Genomic DNA, 12,224 nt, shown 5'->3' with positions numbered 1-12,224 from the left:
GTTGAAAATCATTATTTAGACTAAATTCAAAGTTCTGTGCCCAGGCACATTATGGGAAGAATAATATTTATAGATTGATGAAATGTAAAATTAACATGGTTTTTACTTTGGGATGTTTATCTAAAAGAAGCTGTGCATGATGCATCCTTGAATTCTGTCCTTATTGTATCTTTTTCCCTTTCTCACTATTTGAAAAAAGAAGAATAAGAACAATAAATAATCACCTTGTGGTGATTAAGAATCTTCCTATTGTACCACCTTGCTTTTCTGCATTTATTTATTTATTTATTTATTTATAAGATTTCTAGACCTCTTGTAACTCAGGGAACTGGGTCCCAGGGTGGTATACAAACATAAAATTACACATCAAACAACATCATAAACACAGGTATAAAACTGAGAGGAATTAAAACAAAAGGTCTTCAACCTCCTAAAAAATCATACAGTCAGATTACACTACTAATGGTTTAAAATGTCTGAGCAGACAGAAAAATCTTAATCTGGTGCCAAAATTAATACTACATTGGCACCAGTCAGATCTCCCTTGGGAGGGCATTCCAAAGTCAGGGTGTCATCACAGAAAAGGCCCTTTCCTTTGTGCCTTCACACAATGCACTTATCGGCATAATTATTATGTTGTTTTGCTTTTTTGTGTTGATGGAGAAAATGGCTAATTAAAATTGAAATGAGTAAACATAAAATTTTGTTGTATTTAGCTTTTAAAATATTTGCCTTTATATTAACAGCATGACACAGACAAGCACCAAAAAGGCATTGTTGTTACCAGCATCCAGTCTGAATTACTTACTCCAAATTTATCTTCAAGAAGAGAAGAGTCCTTTAGGAAAGATGCTTGTACATCTACAGACACATATGAACGGCTGTCAAATAGGCGGCAACTATTAGACCAGCATCACAAACAAGATAATGAAATTGGATGTGGGGACAGCATATTGCACAAAAAACTTGATGAAAAATTGAACGTTTCCAACGGAAAGCACCGAAAGCCAGACAGCAAACCTGATATCTCTACTAGAAGGCATCCCAGATTTGATGAGGATCATGATCCTGAAATAAATGATGAAATGGATCCTAGGTTTCGATATGAAAGTGATTACGATAAAAAGCCATTGCGAGTCTTTCATGCTCAAAGGTAACTTTAACTTTCTTACTGCTGGCTTTAAACTTGATTGGTAGTGATGTCAGTCTCTGGTGTTTAATTTCAACTTTCCTAAGGCAGTGCTGCTCCATTCTTCATAATTTGGGTGCCAGCCTTAGGGCCAAACTAGACATGACAATAAACGTGTAATTAGCAACCATACATATGATTTACATAATAACAATAATAGGCATGGGGAGCTCAATTTGTGTTGGGACCACAGCTCACTTGGAAGGAAAGTTTAATCCTCTCCCCTGGTTCCTAAGCTGCCATTAGCCCTGGAACGAAAGCTCCCCTTAGCATTAATAACACCTCCCCTTAATTAAAAAACACCAACACAACTATGGTTGCTTATGATGCATTTAGCATCATGTGTTGTTTGGCCTTTACATGCAGCCCCTGGCAACACTGGATTTGGCTCTGGGGGCCGAAAAGGTTGTGCACTCCTGCTTTACTATGATGAAATGAGAAATACTATATAAATGTATTTGCTGGATTGATGCCAGTTATAAATTAAAAATGGGGATCAGTAAGTTATAAACAAAGGGCTTCCTTTTTAATATTGCATTTCCTTTCCTACTTAAGGTATTTCCTACAGCAGGGTGGGGAACCTCCAGCCTGCAGGTTGGATCTGGCCCATGGGGGTTCCATGTCTAGCCTGCCAGCTTCTCTCTCAGGCCCTGCGCAATGCTCAGTGCAAGAGAAAGGCAACCTTTAGCTAGCGCTGATCAGAGAAAGGCAGTCCTACGGGTTATCCCCATAGGGGGTTTGTTGTGAGTTTGCTAAGTTTGGAGCTTGTTTGGGCACATGATGTTGTCGCCATCCCGCAGCCACCCCGGAATTTTGTGCCCAAACCCTGTTTTTTCTACTTTTAGTCCAATTGTTTTCCTTAATTTGGCCTATCTGCGCTTCTGTTACAGTGTGCACTGACCCTCCATATTTACTTTGGCACAATAGCCCTGCTGAGGAGTGTGTCTTTCACCTGGTCGTTGTCAGGGTGGACACTGAGCCCATAGAATCCCAGAGTAGTTCTGATTCGGAGGAAGAGTAGTCGCTCCTGGGAGAGGAGCGCGCCCCTTTTTTCCAGGGCCCACAGCTGACAGAGTTTCCTCCCACCCACATTCCTAGATTAGAAAGCAGTCCAGGGAGTGACCCAGCACCGATAGCAGACTGGTTGGATGCGCGGTGCAGACGCAGAGAGCGGCGCCAAATGGAGAGCGTGGAAAGGAGGCGAAGCGCCCGGTTGGCGCTCAAAGAACGGTTGCGCCCAGAGGATCCAAGAGAAAAGGGGAGGGATTCTCCCTAGTCCTTATATTCAGGGGTCTGCCAGTAATTGCTTTTCAAACGGGGACCAACTGTTCTAACTTAGGGCATAGGGATGCTGCTGCTCAGATCTAGTTGCTACCTGTAGAGTTGTAAGTTGTAAGAGAAGAATAAAGCTTTGAAAAGAATCCCTTTGTCTGTGACTGGACTTGGCTACTGAATTAGACTGAGAGCCCTCCAAGGAGCCCTTGACAGTCGTGACCTCACTGATCCTGGTCAAGGGGTGTTTCCCCAATGTTTTCCCCTCCTGTGTTTCCCCAGTGTTTTTCACCATTTTGCGGTATTCATCTTGCCTACCACTAAACTCCATCCCCTGCAAAGTATAGGTGTGCTCTGCCGGACAGCCGCTAACTTTTTAAAAAGTAAGGGGTAAAAGCGCAACGTCAAAAGAGCCTATTAGCACTACATTGTGAACCCAAAGTAAGCACTTCAGGTTTACCAACCACAGCTGCCTGTGGACTTTTATTTATTTATATTTATTATTAAATTTATTAATCACTCATCTGGCTGGTCACCCAGCCACTCTGGGCGATGTACAACATACAATAAAACAGTTTAAAACAAAATTCTACAATAAAAACATTTTCTAAAATACCCTAACCCACCCCAAATGCCTGCCTGAACAACCACGTTTTTAATGCACAACAGAAGCTCATTAAAGAGGGGGCATGATGGAGTTCCCTAGGGAGGGAGTTCCACAGAGTGGGGGCCACCACAGAAAAGGCCCTCTCCCTCGTCCCCACCAGTCTAGCTGTCCTGGCTGATGGGACAGAGAGAAGGCCATCCGAGGCTGATCTTGTTAAGCGGCCTGTCTGGTGCTGCTGGAGGCGCTCCTTAAGACAGGCTGGGCCGGAACCATATAGGGTTTTAAAGGTCAAAACCAACACCTTGAATTTGGCCCAGAAAACAACTGGTAACTAGTGCAACTCCTTCAGCACTGGAGTGATGTGATCTCGCCGGCGGCTGCCTTTAATCAGGCGAGCCGCCGCATTCTGTACCAGCTGCAGTTTCCGAACCGTCTTCAAGGGTAACCCCACGTAGAGCGCATTACAGTAGTCTAAACGAGAGGAGACCAGGGCATGTACTACCGATGGGAGCAGATGGTCGGGAAGGAAGGGGCGCAGCCGCCGTATCAGATGGAGTTGATACAGCGCTGTCCGGCTCACAGCTGACACCTGACCCTCCATGGACAGCTGGGAGTCCAAAATGGCCCCCAGGCTGCAGACCTGGTCTTTCAAGGGTAGCCGTACCCCATTCAACACCAGGTCAACATCCCCCAGCCTCCTCTTGTCTCCCACCAAAAGTACCTCGGTCTTGTCAGGGTTCAGTTTCAGCTTTTTCCTCACCATCCAGCCACTCACCATCTCCAGACATTTGGACAGGGATTCTACGGCCAACCTTGGTGAAGATTTGAATGAGAGGTACAGCTGCATGTCATCCGCATACTGATGACACTGCACCCCAAACCTCCTGATGATAGCCCCCAGCGGCTTCACATAAATGTTAAATAGCATCAGGGAGAGAATGGAACCCTGTGGCACCCCACAAGTAAGTGGCCACGGGTCCAAAACCTCCTCTCCCAGTGCTACCCTCTGGTACCTGCCGGAGAGGAAGGACCGGAACCACCGCAATACAGTGTCTCCAATGCCCATCCCCTCCAGGCGGTCCAGGAGGATACCGTGGTCAACGGTATCAAAAGCCGCTAAGAGGTCGAGGAGAACAAGGAAGGAGCATTCACCCCTATCCAGAGCCCTCCTCATATCATCTACCAAGGCGACCAAGGCCATTTCTGTCCCATGCCCAAGCATGAAGCCCGACTGAAATGGGTCTAGATAATCAGTTTCTTCCAAGTGTGCCTTCAACTGCACTGCCACCACCCGCTCAATCACCTTGCCCCAAAATGGCAGATTTGAGACTGGGCGAAAGTTGTTCCGAACTTGAGGATCCAAGGAGGCTTATTTAAGAGCGGTCTTATCACTGCCTCCTTGAGGGCTGATGGCATCACTCCCTCCTCAAGGGAGGCGTTCACCACCGCCCTGATCCCCTCACCCAGTCTCTCTCTGCAGCCCATCATGAGCCAAGATGGGCAAGGACCAAGTAAGCAGGTGGTCGGCCGTACAGATGAAAGCACCTTGTCCACTTCATCAGGAGGAAGAAGCTGGAACCGATCCCACAAAACCGGTTTGCCACAGGCCGCCTCTTGCTCACTAACTGTATCCACAGTGTGCAGAGTAACACACCTAATGTGATCAATTTTATCTGCAAAGTGCCTTGCCAAGGCCTCACAGGAGGCCTTAGAATGTTCCAGTGGTTCCAGAGCCACAGGACCGACCAGGCTCCGGACCACTTGGAACAGCCTCCTGGGACAGCACTCTGCAGATGCGATAGAGGCAGCATAATATTCCTTTTTTGCTGCCTTCACCGCCACATAATAGGCTGAAGATACAGCTCTAGCCCGTGTCTGATCGTCTTTGGAGCGAGACTTCCGCCACCGGCGCTCTAGCCGTCTCACCTCCTGTTTCAGAGCTCGTAACCGCGGATTGAACCATGGTGCAGTCCGAGCCCTGTTCAGAGGGAGAGGGCGTTTCGGAGCCACCTGATCTAATGCCCCAGTGATTGCGGCATTCCAGCCACCCACCAGGGTCTCGACCGAGTGGCCGTTGGCGTGCCCCAGAGAATCCCCAAGCGCGTTCAGGAATCCATTTGGATCCATAAGACGCCTGGGGTGGACCATTTTAATGGGTCCTCCACCCCAGCGGAGGGGTTGTGGAACCGAGAAGTCCAACGTCACCAGATAGTGATCTGACCATGACAAGGGGGTGGTGGATATACCCCCGACTTCCAGATCACTCCCCACTTCTCCAGAAACAAACACAAGGTCTAATGCATGACCAGCTGCATGGGTGGGCCCAGTTAGAATATGGTGCAGCTCTCAGGAGGCCATGGTCTCCATGAAGTCCCGAGGTGCTCCTGTGAGGATGGCCTCCGAATGTACGTTGAAGTCCCCCAACACCAATAAGTTAGGGGACTGTACACGCACATCAGAGACCACCTCAAGCACCTCGGCCAGGGAGTCAGTCGTGCAGCGGGGTGGACGGTACACAAGCAGAATCCCCAGACTGCCCTTCGGGCCCAACCTCCAGTACATGCACTCAGCAACCTTGGTCTCCCGGAGAGGGGGTGTGGTGAAGACCAAGGACTCTCAGTAGATAACAGCCACTCCCCCTCCCTGATCCCCAGCCCTCGGCTGCTGTGCATACGAAAATCCAGCTGGACACATGGCTGCATGGGTTGGAGCAGCAGCCTCGGCCAGCCAGGTCTCCGTAATACATGCCAGGTCTGCACCCTCATCCAGGATCATGTCATGGATGAGGGAGGTTTTCTGGGTAACAGACCTGGCATTGCAGAGCAGCAAACGAAGGTCAGAAGATGGGGTCACGCCTCCCCCAACCATCCTTTGGCTCTGGACAGGCCCGGAGCAGGGGACAGATATTACACATCTCTCCCTTGTTCCCCTTACCTAGCATGGCCTGCCCCTAGCGCTCCGCCAGCACCTGCCACCCAGCCTTGGTATGTTCTGGTCCCCAACACTCCCCCCACTGCCTCCATCAGGTGGACACATGCCCCTCGCTCCCACCTATCAGGCAGGCTACCCACTCCTAAAAACACAACAAAATCCCCCAGAAAAATAAAACAAAACAAAATGAAAAAAAAATTAAAAATCCCCTTAAAAATAATGCCAGGCAGGAGTCCACAGGGAAGGCCTGGTGGTGGTGGCGGCGGCGGCGGCGGCAGCAGCAGCAGCAGCAGCAGCAGCAGCAGCAGCAGCAGCAGCAGCAGCAGGCCCGCCTCTTCCGCCGTGGTAGTGGTAGCTTCTCCTGCAGGCCCTGGCTCTCCCAGGCCACCTTAGCCAGCCAGCTTATGTAGCCCCTCCAGGGAGGGGCAGGTGGAGCAGCACAGCTGGCTCGGTACCTGGGGGCCTGGTCCTGCAGGGACTGGCGGTCTGCCAGGCAGAAGTCTTACAGGGAAGGCCTGGTGGTAGTGGCGGCGGCGGCGGCAGCAGCAGCAGCAGCAGCAGCAGCAGCAGCAGGCCCGCCTCTTCCCCAGTGGTGGTGGTGGTAGTAGCTTCTCCTGCAGGCCCTGGCTCTCCCAGGCCACCTCTGCCAGCCAGCTTATGTAGCCCCTCCAGGGAGGGGCAGGTGGAGCAGCACAGCTGGCTCGGTACCTGGGGGCCTGGTCCTGCAGGGACTGGCGGTCTGCCAGGCAGAAGTCTACAGGGAAGGCCTGGTGGTAGTGGTGGCGGCGGCAGCAGGCCCAGCAGCAGCAGGCCCAGCAGCAGCAGGCACGCCTCTTCCCCGGTGGTGGTGGTGGTAGCTTCTCCTGCAGGCCCTGGACTGTAAAATGTATCGATTTTGGACATTTAAAGTTACTGCAGAAACATGCTAAAGTGCATTTTTTTGGCAAGCTAGTACAGAGCTTTTAAGCAGTTAAGGCTTACACTGGTAAAAGTGCCTTGAGGAAAGAGTGCTTATCAATGGGATCTTCTCAAACAGGGGAGAGGTAACGAACGGAGTACCGCAGGGCTCAGTCCTGGGCCCAGTGCTCTTCAACATTTTTATTAATGACTTGGAGGAGGAGGTGCAGGGGATGCTGATCAGATTTGCAGATGACACAAAATTGGGCAGGATAGCTAATACTTTGGAAGACAGAAACAAAATTCAAAGTTATCTGGGCAGAAAACAACAGAATGAAATTTAGTAGGAATAAATGCCAAGTTCTGCACCTAGGAAAAAGAAACCAAATGCACAGGTACAAGATGGGGGATACGTGGCTCAACAACACTACAAGCGAGAAGGATCTTGGAATTGTTGTCGATCACAAGCTGAATATGAGCCAACAATGCGATGTGACTGCAAAAAAGGCAAATGCTATTTTGGGCTGCATTAATGGAAGCATAGCTTCCAAATCCTGGGAAGTACTCGTTCTCCTCTACTCAGCACTGGTTAGGCCTCATCTGGAGTACTGTGTCCCGTTCTGGGCACCGCACTTTAAGAAGGATGCAGACAAGCTGGAGAGGGTTCAGAGGTGGGCCACAAAGATGATCAGGGGATTGGAAACAAAGCCCTATGAAGAGAGCCTGAAAGAACTGGGCAAGTTTAGCCTTGAGAAGAGAAGACTGAGGGGAGATATGATAGTGTTCTTCAAGTACTTGAAAGGTTGTCACAGAGAGGAAGGCCAGGATCTCTTCTCGATCATCCCAGAATGCAGGACACAGAATAATGGGCTCAAGTTACAGGAAGCCAGATTCCGGCTGAACATCAGGAAAAACTTCCTGCCTGTTAGAGCAATACGACAATGGAACCAATGACCTAGGGAGGTGGGCTCTCCCATACTGGAGGCATTCAAGATGAGGCTGGACAGCCATCTGTCAGGGATGCTCTGACTTGGATTCCTGCATCGAGCAGGGGGTTAGACTCGATGGTCTTATAAGCCTCTTCCAACCCTACTATTCTGTGATTCTATTAATATATATACTCAGCCAGGTCATAGTCCCTGAAGTAGTTACTGCAGGACTCCACAATTGCACATTTAAAAGCTATTTGAATAGTGTGTTTGTACAGAAATACATCCCCTTCATGGATCACTGCCTTGTTGTGGCAAAGTGGCTTGCGTAACTCAGTGAAGCCATAAGCTATGCCGTGCAGGGCCACCCAAGACGGACCGGTCATGGCGGAGAGTTCTGACAAAATGTGGTCCACTGGAGCAGGAAATGGCAACCCACTCCAGTATTCTTGCCAAGAAAACCCCATGGAACGTATCACAAGGCTAAAAGAGATGACGCCGGAAGATGAGCCCCTCAGGTCGGAAGGTGTCCAATATACTACTGGGGAAGAGCAGAGGGAATTTCCAAGTAGTGCCACAAAGAGTGAAGCGGCTGGGCCAAAGCCAAAAGGACACTCAGCTGTGGATGTGTCTGATGGTGAAAAGAAAGTCCGATGCTGTAAAGAACAATATTGTTTAGGAACCTGGAATGTCAGATCAATGAATCAAGGTAAGCTGGAGGTGGTCAAACATGAGATGGCAAGATGGAACATCGACATCTTGGGAATCAGCAAACTAAAATGGACAAGCATGAGCGAATTTAATTCAGGTGACCATTATATCTACTACTGTGGGCAAGAATCCCTTAGAAGAAATGGAGTAGCACTCATAGTCAACAAAAGGGTGGGAAAAGCAGTACGGGGTACAATCTCAAAAACGATCGAATGATGTCAGTACGACTCCAAGGCAAACCATTCAACATCACAGTAATTCAAGTCTGTTCCCCAACCACTGATGCCGAAGAAGCTGAGGTTGATCGGTTCTGTGAAGACCTATAACACCTTCTAGAACTAACACCAAAAAAAGATGTCCTTTTCATTATAGGGGATTGGAATGCTAAAGTAGGAAGTCAAGAAATCACTGGGATAACAGGCAAGCATGGCCTTGGTGTACAAAATGAAGCAAGACAAAGGCTAATCGAGTTTTGCCAAGAGAACATGCTGATCATAGCAAACACTCTTTTCCAACAGCACAAGAGATGACTCTACACATGGACATCACCAGATGGTCAATATCGAAACCAGATTGGTTATGTCCTTTGCAGCCAAAGATGGAGAAGCTGTATACAGTCAGTAAAAACAAGACCTGGAGCTGACTGTGGCTCAGATTATGAGCTTATTGCAAAATTTCAGCTTAAATTGAAGAACGTAGGGAAAACCACTAAACCATTCAGGTATGACCTAAATCATATCCCTTATGAATATACAGTGGAGGCGAGGAATAGATTTAAGGGATTAGACCTGATAGAGTGCCTGAGGAACTATGGACGGAGGTCTGTAACATTGTTCAGGAGGCAGCAACTCAATCCATCCCAAAGAAAAAGAAATGCAAGAAAGCCAAGTGGCTGTCTGATGAGGCTTTACAAGTAGCTGAGGAAAGAAGGGAAGCAAAAAGCAAGGGAGAAAGGGGAAGATATACCCAACTGAATGCAGAGTTCCAGATAATAGCAAGGAGTGACAAGAAGGCCTTCTTAAATGAACAATGCAAAGAAATCGAGGAAAACAGTAGAATAGGAAAGACTAGAGATCTCTTCAAGAAAATCGGAGATATCAAGGGAACATTTTGTGCAAAGACGGGCATGATAAAGGACAAAGAAGGCAGGGACCTAACAGAAGCAGATGAGATTAAGAAGAGGTGGAAAGAATACACAGAAGAACCGTACAGGAAAGATCTTAATGTCCCTGATAGCCATGATAAGTGCGGTCACTGAACTTGAGCTGGACATCCTCGAGAGTGAAGTCAAGTGGGCCTTAGGAAGCATTACTAACAACAAAGCTAGTGGAGATGACAGTATTCCAGCTGAGCTATTTAAGATCCTAAAAGATGATGCTGTTAAAGTGCTGCACTCAATATGCCAACAAATGTGGAACACTCAACAGTGGCCACAAGACTGGAAAAGGTCAGTTTACATTCCAATTCCAAAGAAGGGCAACGCCAAAGAGTGTTCAAACTACTACACAATTGCGCTCATTTCACATGCCAGCAAGGTTATGCTCAAAATCCTACAAGCTAGGCTTCAGCAGTATGTTGAACTGAGAACTACCGGAAGTACAAGCTGGGTTTCGAAGAGGCAGGAGAACTAGAGATCAAATCGCTAACATTCGCTGGATCATGGAGAAAGCAAGAGAATTCCAGAAAAACGTCTATTTCTGCTTCATTGACTACACTAAAGCCTTTGATTGTGTGGATCACAAAAAACTGTGGCAAATTCTTAAAGGAGTACCAGACCACCTTACCTGTCTCCTGAGAAACCTGTACGAGGGTCAAGAATCAACAGTAAGAACCGGACATGGAACAACCGATTGGTTCCAAATTGGGAAAGGAGTACGACAAGGCTGTATATTGTCGCCCTGCTTATTTAATTTATATGCAGAGTACATCATGAGAAATGCCGGATTGGATGAATCACAGGTCGGAATTAAGATTGCCGGGAGAATTATCAACAACCTCAGATACACAGACAATACCACCCTAATGGCAGAAAGCGAAGAGGATCTAAAGAGCCTCTTGTTGAGGGTGAAAGTGGAGAGTGCAAAAGCTGGTTTGAAACTCAACATTAAAAAAACTAAGGTCATGGCATCTGGCCCCATCACTTCCTGGCATATAGAAGGGGAAGAAATGGAAGCAGTGACAGATTTTATTTTCTTGGGCTCCAAGATCGCCGCAGACGGTGACTGTAGCCATGAAGTTAAAAGTCGCTTGCTCCTTGGGAGGAAAGCTATGGCAAACCTAGACAGCATAGTAAGAAGCAGAGACATCACCTTGCCGACAAAGGTTCATATAATCAAAGCTATGGTTTTTCCAGTAGCAACGTATGGCTGTGAGAGCTGGACTATAAGGAAGGCTGAGCGCCGAAGAATTGATGCTTTCGAACTGTGGTGCTGGAGAAGACTCTTACGAGTCCCCTGGACTGCAAGGAGGTCAAATCAGTCAATCCTAAAGGAAATCAACCCTGAGTGCTTATTGGAAGGACAGATACTGTAGCTGAAGCTCAAATATTTTGGCCACCTAATGCAAAGAGAAAAGTCACTGGTAAAGACCCTGATGCTGAGAAAGACTGAAGACAAAAGGAGAAGGGGATGGCAGAGGATGAGGTGGCTAGATAGCATCACCGATGCAATGAATATGAACTTGAGCATGCTCCAGGAGAGAGCGCAGGACAGGAAGGCCTGGCGTGCTATGGTCCATGGGGTCACGAAGAGTAGGACACAACTGAATGACTGAACAACAACAACAACAGAAATACATATACCTGTTATAGCACTACAGAGAAATTACACCACACCACCAGCGGGACACTGAATAGTGCTGATTGCAGTTGCAGCTAAGCAAAATCATGTTTTAGGCGCACCTTCTAAAGTACTATGAAAGCGCAAACACAACTACAGAGTCAGGGCAAAGCTCCCCAGGAAGGAACAGCCCAACCTGATGGTTCCACCACGCCAAGGTAAATGAAAACAAGGTTCTGCGCATTTACTCCTGTCGCTATTGTGGTTTTAGAAGGAAGATAATTAAAAAAAAATATATGAGGAGTCAGGCATAGATTAGGGAGGCAGGCACTAACACACACACACTGGCCAGAGAAACAGAAAGGGCGGAACGAGGTGGGAGTGGGAGGGAGGGAACAGGCTCTCTAAATGATGGCATAGATGAGATCCACCCAGTAGCCACCCAAACAATTTGCGGTAAACTGCCGTGTGTCTTGCCCAGAGCCCTAGGGTAGCTTTGGGATAATCTGGATTATTAAACCTCATGTGTCCCCAGATGAAGCAGATACAGCTTCAGTAAAAAGCGCAAAAAGGTGGAGAGTGAACTAAACCCGTTGCCATGAGGATTCCACCCCTCCTCCATCTCCGTGCACAAAGAGGCATGGAAGAATAGTTCTGCACCTTCCTCTGCATTGAGAAAAGACTGAAATAATATCAGAGGGCAAGAGGGGTGGGATTTGGGGAAGAAGGGGACCACCCCCTGATGTTCAGTCCTCAGGGGCATCCTGAAAGGCAATCTATCCCCAAGGGGGTGGAACAGTTCCCCATTTCTGCTCTACAGCATGGTTGGGGAGTGTGTTTATCCTTGGGAATCACACTAGAAACTTTTGCCAGCCCATATTCTGACTTCTGTCCAATCTTGAGGGCTACAA

The 12,224-nt window shown here is 47.9% G+C and overlaps 1 protein-coding gene across 5 annotated transcripts in view; it reads left to right on the top strand.

Moving 5' to 3' along the window:
• The window catches only part of CSPP1 (centrosome and spindle pole associated protein 1), a 97,048-nt gene that overhangs the window by 33,008 nt on the left and 51,816 nt on the right, over positions 1 to 12,224 (top strand). For all 5 annotated transcript variants that reach the window (XM_084849362.1, XM_084849361.1, XM_084849360.1 and 2 more), the window contains one exon: positions 747 to 1,153. In XM_084849362.1, coding sequence (XP_084705488.1) covers positions 747 to 1,153 — 407 coding nt within the window. The remainder of the gene's footprint in view (positions 1 to 746; positions 1,154 to 12,224) is intronic.

The sequence above is a fragment of the Heloderma suspectum genome, chromosome 4 (assembly GCF_057233095.1).
Source record: "Heloderma suspectum isolate Gila_16-S chromosome 4, 16-S_ref, whole genome shotgun sequence".
Lineage (NCBI taxonomy): Eukaryota > Metazoa > Chordata > Lepidosauria > Squamata > Helodermatidae > Heloderma > Heloderma suspectum.
This window is presented reverse-complemented; position numbering and strand designations above follow the sequence as displayed.